Raw genomic sequence first — 21,932 nt, forward strand, 5'->3', positions numbered from 1 at the left:
AGCCCCAATGGGGCAGGGACTGATGTGAGTGAGCTCTCTGTACAGCGCTGCGGAATGAGTGGTGCCATATAAATAAATGTTGATGATGATGATGATGCTCGCAGTCACATGGGCGTGCCAGAGCACTGCTGATCAGATTTGTTCTGTCAGCTGAAATGGAGAACATAGTTTCTGTCTCAGTCTTTCTCTTCACCTGAAGAATTAATTTATAAAAGAAAAAAGAATATTCCTGTCAGGGAATTTAGAACTTCTTAGTCTTCAGATTCTGAGAGGCCAATTCAATTCAGCCACGTTATTTTTGGAATATCGCAGTACTAATTGTATTACCGTCAATACGGTAACTTCAACCCGGATGTTTGCTTGCGGCCCACAGCGCTGCGAGCAAAAATCAGCGTTAAAATTACCGTACTAACGGTAATACTGCTCACTTTTACCGTAGTAACGGTAATAACGTGGCTGAATTGAATCGGCCTCTAAGATGGAAAAAATTCCAAATGAGAGGGCCAAGTCATCTTCCTATTCAGGGAGTCCACAGGCACCAAAGAAAAAGTTAAAGAAGAAAAATAAAAACAAAATTAACCCCAGGAAAGCCTGCTCAGGTGATATTCCCGATTTCCCTGGAATTGCCCATAGCAGACAACATTCCAATGCTCGGAGCAAGCACAGTTCTGCCGGTAGCTGGCACAATAACTCTGTCCGTAACTGGCATGAGGGGACCAATAGTTAGTATATCGGGTCACCCACCAGGCAGCCACCACCTTTTTTCCCCAAAAGAAATTGATCAGTCTACCTCTGTAGATTGGGAATCAGAGGAGATTACAAGAACCTCGCCCTCATCCCAGCACAGGGAATTTAGTGAGATACAGACAGGAAAAACCCCTTGAACAAAATTATACGCTACACACTGGGCCCTAAAACACAATTCAGAGGTCCAAAAATTTGCACAGCTGGCCTTTAGAGCTACACTTATCAAGGAGGACGAGTTGGTACAGCGTATCTATACGGGGTTACCAGATGTACCGGTATTATTTGCCCCTGACATTGACCAAGGGAAAAAAAGACACAATGACCCTACAGACTGCACATTACGGAAGATCCAATACAAAATAGAGACGTGGCTGGGCCTCTGCTATTTGTGTTAGACAAGTCAGAGAGACAAGGGGAGTCCAGAAGTTCCCTGGCCTCTCTATAGTGGCGCACAATCTAGCGCAACTTAAAGCCATTAGCAGAGCAACTCTTATAATAGGCTAATCATTTAATTACATCTCCAATAAATACCCATAGGTTTAGGTAGCTGACCAGAGCAGGTTTAGCAGTCCTTGCTCCCAAGGTTCTTCAGAAAATCAGGGTGGACCGGGTACCTCAAATAGTGGTGGTGGTTTACCCTGTATGACCATCCAGAGTCTGGTTCCCTCTGATCAGCCAGTTACGCACAAGGCCGAATATTCCCCTGGGGTTAACCAAGATCTGCTTCCAGGGAACCCTAGACATACTACAGGCACTTCCCCAAAGTGGATGGCAATATTACTAGGTTGATAACAAACGTAGCCCTTGTATCCCCCACAAAAATATAATTAATGCTTCCTTAAGGCCCCAAACGAGAGCTAGATACTGAGCAATTATTAAAGAGTACAATCTCTGGCGATCTCAATGGAATCCGTCTCACCAGCCATCACTAATTCATTTAGCATTAGACTTCTTAGCTTCTAAATACGAGTCAGGCCTAGCGTCAGATCATACGGTACTGCTTTAGCTACCGTAATCCCAGACTTAATGGATAACAAACTATATCTCCATTTGTTACGAGGTATATACCTTTCAAGACCAAAATACTCTCACACTTGGGATATCGAGCCTTTCCTCTCCTTCCTAGCTTCATAGGAGACGTTTCCAACATAGGCTATTTATACCATAAGTTGTCATCTTTGTTGGCTCTACCCATAGCAGCTAGAGTTGCTGAACTTACCCTCATACACACCTCAGACCCATGGTTATCACAGACTCCTATGGGGTGCCACATCATTCTAAAAGGTCACACTAAGACCTCCTCTTTCAATAATCCTATATTTGATGCTCTCTATATATATATATATATGACTATTCAGAGCCTAACCTTTGTGTGGCTTTGTGCCTATCCTTCTACTTAGCTCTGACAGCTCCCACGAGAGACGTTATCTCCCAGCTCTTGCTTACTTTCACTTTCCTCTACCTCAGCGTACTCGGGAGGGTTGCTGCCTAACCCACCTGCTGCTCCAGGTGGCATACAGGGCTGCCAAGAGGAACTCAGGGCCCCGGTACAACAAAATCATGGGGCCCCCCTTACAGGTGCGCAAGTTAAAAACTTTTTAACTTTTTAACTTGCTGAATTTTTTACATTTTTTTACTTGCAAAATTTTTAAACTTGCAAAATTGGAAGTGGGTGTGGTCATACAATTGGGGGCGTGGCTAGGCATCATTGGGGCATGCCTGGTGAGGAAAAGCGCTAGCCCCTGAATTCACCGGAGCATCACATATGTCCAAGCACTCCTGACTTTCAACACATCTAGCACCACAGTGTAATGCACAAAGAATGCAGTGTGTACACACAGTTCACAGTCTTGGCCTGTACCTTACATTGGGCAGAACACTCACAAAAAATTGACATTGTCCCACTAGAATCACAACATTTCACACACTCTCCTGCTCTCTCCTACCTGTTCTTCTCACTTTCATCCCATGTGACTGCAGGTTTCTTTAGTTGCGGGAAAAAAAATGGCTACATTTAGAAAGTTACAACCAGCCCCGCCGGCAAATCAATAGCTCCCATGATTAATAATTAGGCCTTCCTCCAGCCCCAACATTAAAATAATAGTATTCCCATTGCCCTGCAAACAAAATAGCAGCCATTAATTAGCCACCATCTACCTCACACACACTACATTGCCAAAAGCTCCCTGTGCCATCACACACATTACTGTGCCCCTTCATCATCACCACGCTAAGCCCCCTTATGATCGCACTGCACCCTCCATGCTGCTTTTGCTCCTTTCTTCATCCCCCTGTGCCATGCTGCCTTTGCCCCCCCCTTTCTTTAACCCCCTGTGCCATGCTGAATTTGCCCCTTCCTTCATCCCCCTGTGCCATGCCGAATTTGCCCCCCCTTCCTTCATCCCCCTGTGCCATGCTGAATTTGCCCCCCCTTCCTTCATCCCCCTGTACCATGCTGAATTTGCCCCCCCCTTCCTTCATCCCCGTGCCATGCTGAATTTGCCCCCCTTCCTTCATGCCCCTGTGCCATGCTGAATTTGCCCCCCCTTCCTTCCTTCATCCCCCTGTGCCTCTCTGCGTTTCTCCTCTTTCACTTACCTCTGTATTGATTTCTTTCATCTTTCTTTTCTTCTGTCTTCTTCACTGAATGTTGGGTGTGACGTGATGACGTCACGCCCGACATTCACTGCATACAGAGGAAGGGAGAAGGACGCCGGGGCCGCGATCATGTGAGTATTTGTATACACACATGACCGCGGTGCCGCCCCCTCGCGGGCCCAGGTAATTAGTACCCGCTCCCCCCCCTCTCGGCGGCCCTGGTGGCATACATTTATTCCTAGAACAAATCGAGTTTGCAGGTGATAAGATTCCTGTAAACTGGTGTTCCCTCCATAGGTGTCTGTGCAGAGCTGTGTGCAGGAAGAGGAGCGTCTGTGGGTAAAGGAGGCCGACTCTGTCAGCACTCACTGGAGAAGTATGGACGTCTGGGAGGAGGGGGAGATAGCAGTAGTAACATTACATATAACTACCCCAGGAAAGGACAAGTAGGAAGTGACAGGAGGAGGAAGAGCCCAAGCATTGGGGAGGGAAATAGAGTGCAAAGTACTCACAGGAGCAAAGCAACGGGCGGGGGAAGCAACAAATCCTGCCCCTGGAGGAAGAGGAGGGGGCAGAAGAGGCGCCTCTATCTCAGACAGAGGAAAAAGAAGAAGGGGCAGTAGAGGAAGAGGAGAGGTCTCAGTAAAGTGTGCACTACTTTTACTTTCTTCTAGAGTTGGGGGCTTCTTGGAGCGACCTCTCCCAAGCACAGGTACTTCTAACCAGCAACTCTGGGGCCTCCCGGAACTCCGTCCCTCCCTGCACACGCCACCGTACTCTGATTGCAGGGAGGCGCTGGGATTTACCGCCTGGGAGCCACACCTGCACCCCTGAGGATACAAGTTTCATGGCACAAGGACAACTTCCAGGATCCCCTCTCCCTGAGCAGTTCCCACTCTGAACATGCACACGGGAAGCCACCGCTCACTGGTCACACTCTATCGTGCAGACCCTTCCCCTTCTAATGGACAGATCATTAAATGGGAAGTTTTCTTGTCTGGTTTATTGTTGCTATATTCTAAATACGTGCCAGTTGCACACTAATTGATTTTCTTAATTAGGATGTTTTATGGAAGTTTCTCTATGCAAGGTTCTAGTGTGCTTTGTACATATTTAGCGGAGGCCCTTTGTGGAGCTATTTAACTATAGTGCCCTTCAAATTGCATTGTACATTTATTCACTGAGACGTCATTTTTTAAATCAAAACTCTGGTGTCAGTCCCAAATCCCCTTCTCATACGGTTTTAAAGTACTGCAATCTGAAAGCGTGAATTAAATACTCTGAGATTCATAAAATGACTACAGCAAAGCAGAAGCACAACTAGGATCGATCACTGTCCATTACTAAGTCTATCTCATTGAGGGGCCTATGCATCAAGTTCATTTTCCACTTAAAAGATGCGAAAATCGCTGTTTCCGCATCTTTTAAGTATGTTTGCCATGCATTACATGACTAATGGAGATTTCAAAGAAGTCTCCTCCCTTTAGGCAAATATCGTGCAGCATCACAGTCCCTATAGATTACTATGGGGTCTGCGATGTTCTGCAATGCATCAAGCTTTGCATTGCGCAGACAGGTAACCCCATCTTAGGATGGCGTTACCTGTCATTTCCAATGGGATTCTGCTGAAGCCTCTCCGGCTTGGAAGAATAAAATACAGTGGAACTTTATCCTATGTCGGTAAACAGGAAAAACAGATTGCAATATAGGGGTCAGTTTGCTGGGGCTCCAAAAGTAGCTCTGGCATGATGCATTGAAACGGTAATATCTCCCAACTCTGCAACTCCATTCTGCACAAGATATGCGTCTCTCATCCACCCTCATTATATCCTACCATTCCCGGTTACAGGACTTTTTTCGGGCTGCACCCACTTTATGGAATTCTCTCCCTCGCACAATAAGACTCTCCTCTGGTCTACAAACTTTCAAGCGTTCTCTGAAAACCCACCTCTTCAGACAAGCTTATAATATTCCTCAACAACAACAGGATCATTTAGCCTATGAGTCACTTCTACCTTTGCAGCCTGGCTGGGCCAAAATGCAAAATATAGACTTGGCCTTAGCCTCATGTGTCAAACTCCCATTGTCCCATAGATTGTAAGCTTGCGAGCAGGGCCTTCTCACCTCTTTGTCTGTTTTACCCAGTTTGTTTATTAGTTTACTATGTTTGTCCTCAATTGTAAAGTGCTACGGGCAGCACGGTGGCTCAGTGGTTAGCACTTATGCCTTACAGCACTGGGGTCATGAGTTCAATTCCCAACCATGGCCTTATCTATGTGGAGTTTGTATGTTCTCCCCGTGTTTGGTGGGTTTCCGCCCACATTCCAAAAACATTCTGGAGGGTTAATTGGCTGCTAACTAAATTTACCCTAGTCTGTCTGTTTGGTTGTGTGTGTGTGTCTGTATACGTGCATGTTAGGGAATTTAGACTGTAAGCCCCAATGGGGCAAAAACTGATGTGAGTGAGTTCTCTGTAGAGCGCTGCAGAATTAGTGGCGCTATATAAATAAATGATGATGATGATGTTGGCGCTATATAAATAAATGATGATGATGATGATACTTAAATATGTATCACTATGATTTGCAGCGATGCATATTTGCTTGTACCGCACATTGTTAACGCACAGACCTCTCAGTGGTAGCACTAAAAACACGCGGTACATGCAATGCAACTTGGGGAATACTCATTCACCATGCTGGAATATTCAAATTGCTGACATGGAAAACTAAGATAATGCACTTCACTGAGTTCTGTTTTTAAGACTCTGCTCTGGGATTTATGCCTGAAAAGCACCTTACACCTGAATAATGAGAGGGAATACAATGTTTCCATCTGCACTCAGTAAAAAATATTGCAATATTTGTTGCTCTCCCTGGTTCCCCATTACTGTCAGCAGCTACACAGGAACATTTGCAGCCTCCTCCTCCCCTGTGCACCATGTGACTACAGCAGTCACATGACCCGGTGATGTCAGCAGGTCCTGGCCATGAAGGGGATCTAGCCATTACCCGTCTCCCGTACGGAGAGTGAGGGAGGCTCCTGCTCCTCCAGATGGGACTCTCCCAACGAGGATAAAACCTATATATATTTTTTTAACTCATTTAGACCTCCAGGAGGGGACTGACTGCTGCAGAGATGTCATCCAAACCGGGACACTGTATGGCCGGCCGGCAGCAGAAGCTGGAGACAATCCTGAGGAACCCACGTTCACCTATCAACATAGAGAGTTTGCTGGTAAGTCAGTCTGGTGGGGGCAGTGACACCTGGTAGGAGTTGGGAGCTGTCCTGGGTGATCACTGTGACTCTGTCACACAATTCTGCACTGTACTGTTCTGTTGTGCATAAGTTCAACCTCATTTTAGTGCTTATTATGATACACAGTTACCTACTTGTTATGATGCACAGTTACTTGTTATGAGTGTGATCCAACTTCCTGCAACAGCATCTTATGCAAAATAAAGTATTCACTGGCTGATCGCAGTTATTTGGGGTGGGGGGCATTATTGGGTCCTCAAGATCTCTGCAGTAAATAAATACTATTTAGAATTGCTCATCTACAATGACATGATTGCATGTCAAGGTTCAGTGCTTACTGGGTTTATTGTAACTAAAGTCACTCTGGGTCAAAAGTCTCCTTCTGTTCATTGACTGACTGTGGTTTTCTTCTTCTTGATCAGGTTGGAGAAGAAACATAAAGTTAATGCAGGCAGGGCAAAGGATACAAAATGGTTAAGCGTAAAATGTCATCTGCAGTGATTAGGGGGGCTGCTATTTATAATCAGTAACCCATTTACTGACAAAGGTTGTATTAAATTTAAGTTCTGAGGATAGGCTTTTTATCTCCTACATGCTTGACTCCGGTTTACTACTGTTTTCACCCTCTTTTGCTTCCCAAAACACCTTGTATGGTGCAGTTTTTAAGTGTCTCTTAGTTTGTGTCTAATGTTTTATTTTTGTGTTTGGGTGTGTAGAGGAAACAGTCATTTGTCTGGATCAATCACAAGAAGAAATGACGGTGAAATTCAGACAGGCTTTGTGGTCACCGGTCTTGTGCCCTTACCACAGATATTTTTACAGTGTTTGTGTGAATGAGAGAAGAGTGTGCCAGGGTGATTCACTTGGTATTTGCTAAGAGGGAAACTTATTTTTTGTGTGTCGTCTTGGACAGCCCTTGTATGCCAGCCTATTCATGAGGAAGTGCAAATGTCTCTGCACATTCTAATATATATCTATATAGAGAGATCACTTGAATGATTTATGCTTTTTGTGTGTATTTGGGAAATTCAGGGAAAGTGCTGGAATTGTTGTGGATAGATGCCTATTTACAGACGTCTTGTGAATGCTCTACCTCTACGTGCCTATTCTTTCTGCAATATGTCCTGAAGGGATCTGCCAAACTCACTTTCTTAAGTGACTGACACTTCCTAAGCCAATGGAATGCTAACAGAAAGTGTTCTATCCCTTCTGCTAGCTTCCAGGTGAGATGTGTAGGTGATTATTACAGGGAGTTTCCACCTCTTCATAACAGAAGAGATCTGTATCCATTGACTGAAAAGCCTTAGAACTGCTGTTGGATCTTCCCTGTTCCGGAGAGATCAGAGCAGCGTGGACTGTAATCTGCAGAGTTTCTGGCATACTACCAGGACCCTGCGAAATATGAATGGTGGAGGTCCTAGGACCCCCATCCCAATTACAATTATTGTCAGGGGAGGTTGTTTAGTAAAACTTTACTTTCAAAGTTGGAAAGCCCCCAGTAAGGGCTTTTGAACTAAACTTGCGCAAATGTAAGTAACATTTTGGAAAGTTCTATAGAAAATGTCTTAATTGCATCAATTTGCTCTGTAGGTTTGAGATTGACGTTGAATTATTAATGCCTGACACATATGACAATAGCAGAAGAACATTTTGAGCCTAATGAACAAGCTCCTTTTAAAGTGTGATGTGTTGAGACATCCCCAAAAAAATGTAGACGGAATATTTTTTTTTTTTTTCTGACTGCTGTGATATTCATATGCATCTTCCCCTGTGTGACTAGATCTGTTATGCATGTTTAATACGAGGGTCTACATCACCCGTTAGCAATGTGTCACAGGCTGACAGCAAAGCTTCTGCCGCTGCCAAGATTGTGTCTGTGGAGGAGCTGTGAGCCAACTTCCTCTGCCCCCAGACTTCACAGCAGCGATCTGTTCCCAGGGCTGTCCTTCTCCTCCCCTGTATTCCATCAGCAGCAATGACATTTCTTGTCACAGCTGCCTGATCTGTTTTTATCTGAAGGCTTTCTATTTCCGCTTATCCAGGCCTGGAATATTCCTTAGAAGTAATTCCCTCTCTCTCTTTTTCACAGTCCTCCATTATCTGCCTAGAGAGGTCTATTAATCTGTGGGTTCTTTTTCTTTAACCCACTACTTTGCTAACTTTATTATTATTTTTTAAATGAATGTTTGCAGACTTCTTGCTGTTAAGGTGTTAACAGAAAATAATGCTCTGAATATCTTGGCTTCCTTATAATTTTTTTTTTTTTTTTTAGTCAAGATGTTCCGTTATAACTGTCACACACAGTGGGGGCTGCCATTTTGTAGGTTGAGCCAATATTCGTGATAGTGGAACCTATAAGTTTATTTTGGCATCACCCAGACACACAGCTCGTAATGGTTTGATAGGCAGCACTGTCATGAACGTGGTCTTGGACACAAAAATGTCCGGTCTGTGTCGGAGGTGGGTTTAAGAATACTTTCTTTCTGTTACATGATCTTTACTCGTTGCAGATATTCCAAGGAAAGTCTCCTTTATGTTATCTCCATGCCTGTGGGTAGTCACTAAATGCTGTGCTATCATGTAAATACAAACTTCTTAGTCGGTGCTACCTGTCATGTGAGGTACTATGTGCACTTGTGAAATTCTGTTGATTAAAACAGAGCAATAAATCTTTAATCCCAATATCAGCTGAAGTGAAAGAGAGATTCTTTTATCAAATGTTTTGTTTGTTTTCTTGCCTGCACTAAGCAGTAATTTGGTCCACTGTTCCCCGCCATATACTGACAATATGTACTTGTTACATCATCTGAAAAGCGCTCCGTCTACTCTGGTTTTTGCAAAACTTCTCAATTTAGCATATACCCAAAATACTTTGTAATATCCTGTCACCATTCTCAATTGCTCTATTTGTGTTTGGATTGTATTTGAAATTGGACATATCCTTTAATGATGTAATAGTTCCCATGAAATACATTAGTTTTAAACATATATAAATTGTCCAGTACAACATGGTGTTTGATTTAGTTTGGGAGATCCAGCAATATCTGACCTATTTACGTTTGGTTGCTCTGGTTAGCAGACACTGATGTGCACAGTCTGGCCAATTCCCAACCGCGTGAAACTTCATTTTGTGTTACCTTCTCTGCAGCTGTTGGTCCTGTACAGGATTCAAACAGTAGTTACTCCAGCCAGGCTACAGGCAGCTCAGTGATAAATTCACAGGGGAGAAGCAGGTAGTCTTTTTAGTGCTGCTTATGGATGCATATATGTAATAGCTGATGGCCGTTGTAGGTTATTGCCACAGTCATTGCATAGAGAGCTGTGATGTAACTGATATCTGCTCCGCTCTGCATTTTATAATATGCAAAACCAGAAAACTCCAAAAGCTATTTATTTGTCCCTGTAATAAAGCAGAAACACATGTTGCTTGGTCACATAGCTGTTATATTGCAGATATTTATAAATTGGATTACCAATAGAATATGTAAAACCACTATTATCGGCAGAATCCTGATTTAAATGGTCTGCAGTGGAGAACAGATGAGTGCACGTTCTGTGGGGGAATATAATGTAGGCATAAACCTAGGCATATTATATGTGTGGTGCACAGTCAGGGGTGTATGGACATGTTTGGTACAGTGTGTGGGGGCTCTGCTGGAAAGTGTAGGAGCATGGGATGCTATGTATATGGGCACATGCCAGGAAGTTTGTGGTGGCCCAGGTGGTAAAAATAACCTGTGGGCGCATGACTGGTATTCTACGTATGGGATTTTACATGATGACATTGCTAGCTCCTAACCTGCGGATTTGTGTCCAGTCGTTTAATAGACCCGAAGGAACAATTTATAGTTATCCGTGTAACTTTTTTTGTTTGTTTGTTTTTACCTGCAGATAAAGAATCATGTTTTTTAATGAGAGGGGGATCTTATGCAGTCCTTTGTAATGTCCAGCTTCTGCCGTTGCATCATTTGCCTGATGTTAGCAGATTGAAAAACAAAAATTGATTTTGCTTCTTTCAAGTTCCTACTGATCACATTATTCAGATGATGCATTTGTGGGGGTTTGATATATTCCAAGGACTAGATATGGTCCCCATTTTCTAAATCGAGAAAAGGTAAGGTCCAGTGTTCTCCCCAGCACCTATTTCCCAGCTGCTCCACCCGGCTGTTTGTATTTGCAACCCGGCTCTTGGAGCCGGTCAGAGTCCTATTATAATAGCATAAACCATTGTATCTCCTATTAGAACAGGCACCATGAGAGCACTACTGCCAGCAGTGTGTGTTAGACGACTGACCACCAGTCTGACCAGTTCTGGCAGGTGTGGGCGATAACATCCAAACCTTTCAATTTGATTGCAAGTATTACAATTGCCCCCACCCGGCTGCTTAGTTACTGCCACCCGGCTGGCAAAATATTTTGGGGAGAGCACTGAAAGGTGGACATGTATATTCAGCAGAAGTCCACTTTTAAAAAGCAAATGAAGCCTTTGTTTGAATGTTATATATATATATATATCAATAACTGCGCTAAATAATACACATGAAATTAAAGGAGCATTTTATATGTAACTAAAGTTGTCCATCTTGCACTTTTCTACCCCCCCCCCCCCCCCCCCCATTAGGTTGCCGTGTTAAGATGGAGGTGCTCCTGTAACAGAGTAGGCAGAGTTAGTGTCAGCTCGTCAAACTTGCTGTGCAGTGCACTGTGTTGATTGGATTCTTACAACATCACTGGCCCTGCCCCTTTGTATCAGCTGAGATAACCGCAGTGTCTGGTATCCATCAGGATATTGTCCCTCAGATGTGGGAGGAGCCTCAGGTACCTGTACAGACTGTTGGGGTTATGCTGTACATCTGATCAGCGCTGCAATGGAAAATCATCTTCACATTATGTATTTTTACCGTCATGCCTCTCATCAAATGGTCTGGTGTTTAGTGGTACTTTAGCATGCCATAAAACCATTCCTAAGTGTTTAACTCTGATAGGCTTCGGCCCCTGCACCATCTAGACCCTCCAGGGCTCTGTACCACCTAGGGCCCCTGTACCAGCTAGGCCCTCCAGGGCACTGTACCGCCTAGGGCCCCTGCACCACCTAGGCCCTCCAGAACACTGTACCGCCTAGGGCCCCTGCACCACCTAGGCCCTCCAGGGCACTGTACCGCCTAGGGCCCCTGCACCACCTAGGCCCTCCAGGGCTCTGTACCGCCTAGGGCCCCTGCACCACCTAGGCCCTCCAGGGCTCTGTACCGCCTAGGGCCCCTGCACCACCTAGGCCCTCCAGGGCTCTGTACCACATAGGCCCTCCAGGGCTCTGTACCGCCTAGGGCCCCTGCACCACCTACGCCCTCCAGGGCTCTGTACCGCCTAGGGCCCCTGCACCACCTAGGCCCTCCAGGGCTCTGTACCGCCTAGGGCCCCTGCACCACCTAGGCCCTCCAGGGCTCTGTACCGCCTAGGGCCCCTGCACCACCTAGGCCCTCCAGGGCTCTGTACCGTCTAGGGCCCCTGCACCACCTAGGCCCTCCAGGGCTCTGTACCGCCTAGGGCCCCTGCACCACCTAGGCCCTCCAGGGCTCTGTACCGCCTAGGGCCCCTGCACCACCTAGGCCCTCCAGGGCTCTGTACCGCCTAGGGCCCCTGCACCACCTAGGCCCTCCAGGGCTCTGTACCGCCTAGGGCCCCTGCACCACCTAGGCCCTCCAGGGCTCTGTACCGCCTAGGGCCCCTGCACCACCTAGGCCCTCCAGGGCTCTGTACCGCCTAGGGCCCCTGCACCACCTAGGCCCTCCAGGGCTCTGTACCGCCTAGGGCCCCTGCACCACCTAGGCCCTCCAGGGCTCTGTACCGCCTAGGGCCCCTGCACCACCTAGACTCTCCAGGGCTCTGTACCGCCTAGGGCCCCTGCATCACCTAGACCCTCCAGGGCTCTGTACCGCCTAGGCCCTCCAGGCCCCTGCACCATCATGGTCCACTATGACTATTGCTTCCATCTCCTCTTGTCTCATTAACCGCTCCTTTAGAATGTAAGCTCTGAGGGGCAGGGTTCTCTACCCTATTTCTCATATCTGTACTTTGTCTTATGTTTGTCCATTCTCCGTCCTTCTCTCTTTCCCGGTCTTGTCTAATGCTGAATTTTTTTGTATGCCAGGTGACTTATCCTGTAAATTGCATCAATGCATTTATTGTTGTTGTTGTCATCATTATTATCTGTATGTACTTATGTAATCTTGTAGATTAGTTATATGTTCTAACCACCTATGTACGGCGCTGCGGAAGCCTTGTGGATCCTTGTAAATAGAAGATAATAATAATATTGGGCGAGTGTCACATGAGCTATTAAAGCACTGATACATAGTAATACATGGAGACTTGAGACTGGCATTGTAATGTGTATACACTGTAGTTCTGTGTTGGAAAAAATCATTACTAAGTATCAATGCTTCATGTGATTTCTAGGCAAACTTTCACTTCTGAGATGTAAAGTGGAACTACCACTAAACCTGGTCACATACTGCAGTACGATTGTTTATTTTTTGTTTAAAAATAGGTGTGTGCCTGGTTGACAGCCTGTCCAATACCGTCATACATAGTTACCCAATATGACTGATTATCTGATGACAATGAAACGTGTGGTTAATCCTATAACTGTCCTGCATTGTGTATGCAGTAGAATACAATTGTAATGTGTATTTGTCAATTCACTCATTTGTTATTTTATATTTATTTTCATTCTTCTTACAAACCAATTAAAACATGATCATGATCCATGTATCTCAATTGTATATTGATATTATTTTACAAAAATGCAATTGTTTGTTTGGAACAAGAAAAAGTTGCTTGTGTGTGTGGTGTAATCCTCTGAACACCTGCAAACGACAACCTTCCAGAAATGAGCCTAGCAGTCCTTTTGGTTAGAGGCACTGTTCTTTTATTAATGTATTTATTGTTTAAAGCTGTAATACCATCTAGGGAAAATGTTTCCTAAGCGATCCCCTTCCACCTTTCCGGAGCCCTAGAGCAGTCTTTTTTCCTGAGGCTCCCCCGTTTTGTCTTTTATCCTGTACGAGGTGCCCCTTTAGGAAAATATTTTAGAGATCTACGCTGTAATGCAGGTTTAAGTTTGTATGTGGTTTTCTTCTTTTTATTGTAGCTTGAGTCTACTATAATCTGTCATATATAAAGAGCCAACATTGTATACAGAAAAATACATAACATACAGTGACATGGGACAGATGGTATAGGTGGTCCCGCCTATGTGAGCTTACAATCTAAGAGTTGTGGGGAGCAGTTGATTACATAAGTTAGAGGAATAACCATTGTTGCTGGTGGTGTGGAAAGTGGGCATGTCTACTGTAAGGCTGCAGCATTATCAGCCAACAATAATTAAGCAGCCATTGGTGATTGACATTTCTGTGCAGTTACCAGTGGTGTTATAGGGTTGGAATGTATGCATGAATGGAAATTATCCATGGGTATCTTGGTAAAATGATATTATTATTATTATTAATTTTTATTTATAGGGCGCCACTAGGTGTCCGTAGCGCCGTACAGGGACAAACGAAATTACAATACAAGGTGAGACAGCACAGTACAATAAACCATAAGCACAGTAACTCAGTGAGCTCAAAGCACAGCTAGAGAGGGCGGAGGAGGGGAGAGGGGAAGGTCCGCCAACGACTGAGTCCAAAAGGGAAGGCACGGATGACAGGGAGACCCCCAAGGGGAGAGGAGGGGACGGGGGGAAGAGGGTCCTCAAGGAGGAGGGCTAAGTAGCTGGAGAGCAGAGTTAACAGTGGTGAAGACAGGAGGAGAGAATACCCTGCTCAAAGGAGCGTACAATATGCCATATAACTAGATCTCCAATAATTGTGAAATGGAACACAAGCAAATGTCCCATTTATTATCTAAATGATTGCAAGATAAAGTGCTGTGATATAAAGATTTCTAGTATGAAAAAAACTAAAAGGGACTGACCTGGGGGGGAAAAAGCGGGACACGTGGGCCCTGCTCGTGAGACGTCACTTTCTGCTTCATAGGCCTTGTACGGAGGAGCATCTTCTCAGAAGTTGCTGATGCAGAGTTCCAAACGGAACTCTGAGGGATTAAACTGTGTAGGCACCAAGGTCTTTTGGCTCTATGTGCCTGTATGTCTTCATGCAGAACTCTGTATGGTTTGAAGAGAACCTTCTCAGTTCCATCCAGAATGCTGCATGAGCACAATCTGCAAAAGACCCCAATTTGAGTCCTAAAGCTTGTTCCTGCCTCCACTAAAAGAATGCAGGGTGTGATTATTGTTCTGGCCTCTACATCTGCTGGCTTAGTGCAGAGGTTGGTTAACCAGCTGTTGTGGAGCTACAAGTCCCAGCATCCCCTCTCTGTTACTGGCTAGATTGGCTCGGTTAGTTCACCTTAGGGCTGCTAAACCTGGGTCAAGGTGAAGGCAACACTTGTGGAGTTTGTAAGATGGTCTGGCAAACAAGAGGTTAAAAGAATTTTGTTGTCTACCAGCACCCCCCCAATATTTTATGTCACTGTTTACCCAGTGCTCAGCAATGTGCCCTGTGATCTCACAATGAAGGCATTTGGTAAAGAAGAAGAAGAAGAAAAAAAAAAGATAGTGATCAGAGTTTAACTTTGTGAAAGAAAAAAAAAAAAACCAAGGATGGGTTTATGGATCATGGGACTGACTGAGTAATGACTGTCTCTTCTGTCTGTGTCTCCTGAGCTGCAGGAAGAGACCACGCCCCAGCCAGCAATGTCCCTGGGAGGTATAACTGAGCCCCCCCCCCCCCCTCGTCCTTCCTCACTCACAGTCGTCACTGGAGGCGGATCAGATCCACAACACACACTTTATTTGGATGTAAGATGTTAGCAAGCCTGTGATTCCGTGTCTGTGCCAGGGAGAAATAGATTCATTATGCTGATAATACCAGTAGCTACTTATTTTTCCAAACTGTGATTATTGGTGTGGGGAGGGGGGCGTGATTCCTTTGCTTCCCAAACAAATCTGTATTACTCATAAGTGTTTGAGAATAATAAAAGAAAGTTATTGCTCAAAGCTGAGATTTGTTCCCTAAAGCACTGAAAGGCAGACAGCAAGGATCTGTGTGATCTCCAACTTTTTTTTTTTTTTTTTAAGGTTGCATTTAAAAATTTTAAATTCTGGAAGGTGACTTTATATACTTTTATCAAACGTTTTTCTTTTCTTTCCCAAGCAATGTGTTCTAGTGAGATACAGCCTAAAAGGTTCAGTGGCATTACACAATTCTTTATCTAGCAAATCTTCTTTAAAGAAACTAAACAAAAAAAAACCCATGGAAGATGAATTGAAAAAAATAAAAATAATAAAAAAACTCCTTCATAGAATTGGGACAGGTTATACACTGTTTTATGCTGTCTGATGTTTTCCTCTTATTATAAACTAGAAAGGTCTCTCAAAATTATAAAACGTATGTGATTGTCAAATTAGCAGTTAAACTACATATCATTCTATGTTAAATTAATTTCAGCACTTGTGATAATTTGAGTTGGGGGCTCTTGCAATGTTTCTTGCATTGCAATAAAAAGAGAACATCATCATCACCACTATTTTATTTATATAGCGCCACCAATTCTGCAGCGCTGTACAGAAAACTCACTCACATCAGTCCCTGCCCCATTGGAGCTTATATTCTAAATACACTCACACATACACAGACACACCAGGGTTAATTGGCCGCTAAGAAATGTATCAGTATGTTTTTGGAGTGTGGGAGGAAACTAGAGCACTCAGAGGAAACCCACGCAAACACAGAGGGAACATACAAACTATAATAAGGCCCTGGTTTGAAATCAAACTGGTGACCCCAGCGCTGTGAGGCAGAAGTGCTATCCTCTGAGTCATTAAGGTACCTACACAAATGCATGGTGTTGTCTAGGGATTTGGTCTTTTTTGGTCAAATTGGCACACAGTTGGGACATCTGTAGGCGTGATCTAAACAGATTGGATCTGCCTCTCCGTTACTGCATTGGCCTATAAATGAAGTCATCGGCTGATTAATGAGATCCATTCAGACCAAACCACCGGGCGACCAGATCTTATCAATATGGTGAAAAAATGTGGGGCTTTATTAGGGAATAGAAGTCAATCAGTCACGGCGCTGGCTGTTACGTTGCCAAGTGGCAGCTCTTGTCTCATGTTATCAAACTTTAAATCTGGAAGATTTCCTCTCGTCTATCAGTGTTTTTACAAGCAGAAATCTGGTGCGCTAAACAAATAGTCCTCCAAATGTGCACATAATTACCTCAGATGTTTGTTGCATTTTTCTTGGGAATGCTCTTTTCTTTAAGGCAATTTTGCATTTTTATGGTTCTGCTTTAAATGAGAAAAATAAGTCTCAATGCATGGAGATGGGCTTTTATTGCATCGAGTAAGGCTGATAACATCAGAACCTTGAATTCTACTCCATGGTACAAGGACGGTGAACTTGGTGCTCTCCAGCTGTTGTCCTGCTGGTGATCATTTGGGCTGTGCAACAGCTGGAGAGCAGAGGGTGGTATAACAATGTCTTACTCCATATTCATTAGCATAACTTATGTCTTGTGACTCAGTGATCTTTTAATGTTTGTACTATTTATCTGTGTAAATGTAATATGTTATAATTTGAAGTTGCATTAGCCGTATGTATTTAGAAAAACTAGAATCCTTATACTGATCTCTACTTTTGTTGTGTTTGACAACAGTGGGTGGCTTTTCCTAATATTGTAACTAAGGATTATTTTCCTTGTGTAAAACAATCTTATGTAGAATGTCATACTTAACGTGTAGATTTTATAGCTGTAATAATAATTGAAACCGCTACTTAATAATGTTACTAAAAATATGTACCGCATTAAATGAGTCTGTTTCATCATCCATCTCTGTCTGTATTGTATATTTCTCACATTCAACGCAGCCATTTGCTGACCAGTCTTCACGATGCTGCGGCCAACAGACCACTCTTCTGTTAAATCTTTGGCTATTGGGAGTTCCAGGAGTTCTGAGTTATAGTTCCTGTTGGCAGAGAGTGGATCCAGTGGTTTAACCTGAAAGTGGTCGTAGCAGCCAGTCTGGTTCCTGGACTGCTTGTCACATGTCCCAGACGCCAATGATGTCACTTCACATTACAGAAAGCAGTAGCTGCTATAACATAGGGAATGAATTAAAGCCAAATAAACACAGAAAGAAAAACTATTTTAAATGCAAAAGAATTAATAAAAAAAACCAAAACAGAATTTCCTGCTAAAAATAATCCGTTGACCATCTTCTGTTTTAGCAGCTGTGTGTAAGGATTGCCATGAATGTATGTCACATCATACGGGCGTGAAGCCAAGTCCAGTCTTGTCGTTCGGAGTAGGTCACGGCACTGTATTGATTTTAGTCTGCTGCTTTTTTTCTTTTGCAGGGTATGTAAGGTGATGTGTTTGGTTGTATTTGTATATAATGCAGAATTTCAGCCCAGCTCGACAAGGAATCCTTGTTCTGCATTACGGGTGAGGATGTGACACATTCCCTCTGTCTGCATTCCACATTGTTGAAGTTGAGGGGAAATAGTAATGTAATTCTAAATGCCATACACATTGGTTTGGAACAGCCAATAGCAGTATTCATAAATGGGTAAAGGTTTATGGAGTTTTCATTAAAGACTAAAATGTATGGCCTCATTCAGTCTATTTCCACCTATTGGGGTTAGCTACAACAGTTATGTAACTTATTTAAGTTACTTTGAGTCTGAAACATTATTTAAGCCTAATCCTGCACACATTTTAAATGGTTAGTTCTTAGAAAAAGCGACAATCCCTGAATTCTATTCTCCTGCGGAACTCCTGTTCTTACTGCTGCTACTGTATTTAAACCCCCATGGATTACAGCAGTTAAAAAGTTAATGGGGTTAGGTGTGATTAGCCAATGGGCCAGTAAGGCTTAGTCTGGTATAGATTAGCTGTTTCCAAATCACATTAAGTGGCGCTGAGTTTGTTTTGATTACGTTAGGGATGTAGACAATTCCACAGCAACAGATTTTCCTATCGGTGTTATTGATGGAAGCACAAAACATGTTGGTGGATTGCGTACAGTTAATGCTGGCTATTTATTTAGGTTTAACTGCTGGCACCTACAGGCCGGTGAAGCTTTCACTTGGTGTTTAGCAACAAATAAAAACACAACAAAACAAGTTGCAATTATTGGACATAGAATTTGTTCCTGCACGGACACACGCGCCGTAAGCCCGTGTATGCCCATCGATTTACTTGCTTGCATGTGTCTCACGTTTACAATGACAATGACATAACAAGGAGTATAATGAAAATGAAATTAATTGCAGACATGATGTAAAAAATTTTTCATGGATTGCGATGTTCCCATTTGTTTAATCTGCATTTGGATCCTGATGCCACAAGGCACACAGGCAGTCTTTCCAGAGGGTGGGTGCTCTGCCTGGCAGACCAAAGTCTGTCTGGGCTTCACTCCCAACGCACATACAATTTCACCAGGAAACGTTGACCCTTGGCCAGAAAGAGGGTTATAAATAGCACACGCCTGAAGAATTTGTAGAAGTACCTACATATTTTACGGTCTAACACTCCAGTGTCATGTTGGTGCTAGCAGAGATTTGCTGTGTGTTCAGAATCTCAGACTTCCTTGTTGAACGTATTTAGTTAATACGTTGCATTTGCTGCATTTTTCTTTTAAATTCTTTTTTTCTCTCTCTCTTCTCGCCGATAGTTTGAGAATGTGTCTTTTCATGTCTTGGACTGTGAATCCTGTGTAAGATAATCTCCAGTGAAGCAGACCCACACTTGTCAAATTTGAATCGGGTTTCATTAGATTGTGTTTGCAGGGACGTTTTATTGCTGGGGGGGGAGGGGAGGGGTGTGTGTTTATGATATGCTGAGTAAATTTGAGATGTATTTGACATTCAGTCGATTGCATGTGCTTCATTGTTTCCATAGGGTGCAATTATTCTTATGGTTTTTTATGTTTCAGCTATTATGTTGCCAGCGGCGTTAATGGTATTAACGATGATGTAAACACCAACAGTGTTGACACCTACATAATTATTACGATACTGAACACAGCGACATGTAAGAAATACCTATTTGGCTGTAAACACAGGGCAGATCCGATGCAAGGAAAGGGTGACGCTTCCAAATCGCGTCACTTCCAACTGCGACTTGCACTTTTCATCATCTCTTACCTCTCTGTCTGTATTACCCAGTATTGTTTTATTACTGTTTGTTCCCAATTGTAAAGCGCTACAGAATTGGCTGGCGCTATATAAATAAATGTTGATGATGACTTGCACATTTCTGTTTTTAAAGCGGCAATGCACGGACCCATGTAAGTACTACCTTTACGTTGGGGGTTAGGCTTAGGCTGCGGGTTAGGGTTGCTGCCTTAAAGAACTAAAGAAAAAAGTCGCGGTTGGTAGTGACGTGATTTGGAAGTGTCGCCCTCTCCTCACCTCAGATCTGCCCTGTGTGTGTCTACAGCGAAGTAGGTATTACTTACATGTTGCTGTGTTTAGTATCGTAATTATGTAGGTGTAAACACTGTCGGTGTTTACATTATCGTTAATCCGCACTGTACCCGTTGCCAGAGGGTTGGTGAAATGTGTACATTGAGAAGCCAACTCCGCTTTTAAGATGTGGATATAAATCGGTTTAGATTTCTTCATTCCTCACCTTTATACACACTAGGTGAAGGACACACAAGTATTATTTGTCACTGCGCTTAGGCTATTTGCCCCGGCATCCCCCCCCCCCCGCCCCCCCAAATCCTTTCCACCAACCCCCTCTACATCAAAGGTGTCCAAGTTTATTTGATAGGAGACACTAGAATCTTAATTGATATAGAACGCTGTGCTTTACAAATAATATTCAGTCACTCGCATCAGTCCCTGCCTCATGGGAGCATTACAGTATAAATTATCTAACGCACACTCAGGTTCATTTGACTTCTGAAAAAAATGGTCCCACCTATGTGTGGTTTGGACAGTGGGAGGAAACCAACCCAAACATACGAAAGCTACACACTTGTGTAGTGCTAACCACTGTGCCATCTGGGCTGTATAATGTACAATGATATGCTAGTTATTGTTAATTATGATGCAGTAAGACCTGCCAATAAATTTGGCTCCACCCATAATATTCTGCCCACTTCTAGATATAGAGGATACCCACACACACAGCCTTATTCATACAGTAGTGACCATGCAGCATGAATGGATGTGAAGGTAGAGATAATTGATATAGGAGTTGCACCGTTATTACACACAAGTGACTACCACCACTATTGTGCTTCCAATAGAAAGGCAATGTATGAAAAAGCGATGTTTATGTACCATTTCTATCTCGTTTAAACCAAACAAGAGATGGATAGATAATATAAAGAATATGTGTGTGTGCGTGAAAGTGGCACCTGCTAGATATACCTAAGGTAATGTTAAACCCTCCCCCTATACACACCATCACCACCGATTACCAACACGGAATCTTCTGGAAAATCCCTTTAATTCCTTGGCTGAATCACAGCAGGTCAATAGGCTTCTCCATCGACAGCTGACGTCCGTAGATGAAAATACTATTAAAATAGTTTGGGTTGAATTATTGCAGACTTTATTCTTTCCAGGCACCAAAAGCCCGAGTACAACGTCTCTGAAGTTGTTGTGCCTCGGTTGAAATATCTTATATCAATATAACCTCTTATTGACTAGCCCATTAAAAAGGGTTGCATAAAAATCCAAATGCGTTGTAATGTTTGGTCCACGTGATTGCATATTAATATCATCTCTCAACATGAAGTATTGTGTGTGCATATGATTTCTATCCCTCCTTGTGTATCTCCTGCCGTTCTCAGGCTCCGTCTTCCAGGCTGTGCTGGTTTCATTATATAGCTGATGTTCTGTAGATGACTTCTTGATAGGCAGGTCTGTGTAAGGGCTGCCTGTTGGGCACTGATATTGGCACAGAGCTGACGCTAGACTCTTAAGAGGTTAAATGTGCAAAATAGGCCCAAAGTGCAGGTAACCCCTGTCCTACCTCTAATTGTTTGCTATTTGAGTGTATCATCATCAACATTTATTTATATAGCGCCAGCAAATTCCGCAGCGCTTTACAATTGGGGTCAAACAGTAATAAAACAATACTTGGTAATACATACAGACAGAGAGGTAAGAAGGCCCTGTACGCAAGCTTACAATCTATGGGACAATGCATGTTAGTAGAAGAATGTTATATTGTATCCAGCACTTGCCTTTCCTGAAACTTCTTTCTTTGGGGAACATCCTCAATCCTTTGTATATTTGGCCTTT

At 43.5% G+C, this 21,932-nt stretch overlaps 1 protein-coding gene across 3 annotated transcripts in view; it reads left to right on the forward strand.

Moving 5' to 3' along the window:
• Positions 1–6,312: 6,312 nt before the first annotated feature.
• The window catches only part of ROCK2 (Rho associated coiled-coil containing protein kinase 2), a 109,742-nt gene continuing 94,122 nt past the window's right edge, over positions 6,313–21,932 (forward strand). For all 3 annotated transcript variants that reach the window (XM_075201428.1, XM_075201429.1, XM_075201430.1), the window contains exon 1: positions 6,313–6,582. In XM_075201428.1, coding sequence (XP_075057529.1) covers positions 6,484–6,582 — 99 coding nt within the window. In that variant the 5' untranslated portion in view covers positions 6,313–6,483. The remainder of the gene's footprint in view (positions 6,583–21,932) is intronic.

Source organism: Mixophyes fleayi, chromosome 3 (assembly GCF_038048845.1).
Source record: "Mixophyes fleayi isolate aMixFle1 chromosome 3, aMixFle1.hap1, whole genome shotgun sequence".
Classification (NCBI taxonomy): Eukaryota; Metazoa; Chordata; class Amphibia; order Anura; family Limnodynastidae; genus Mixophyes; species Mixophyes fleayi.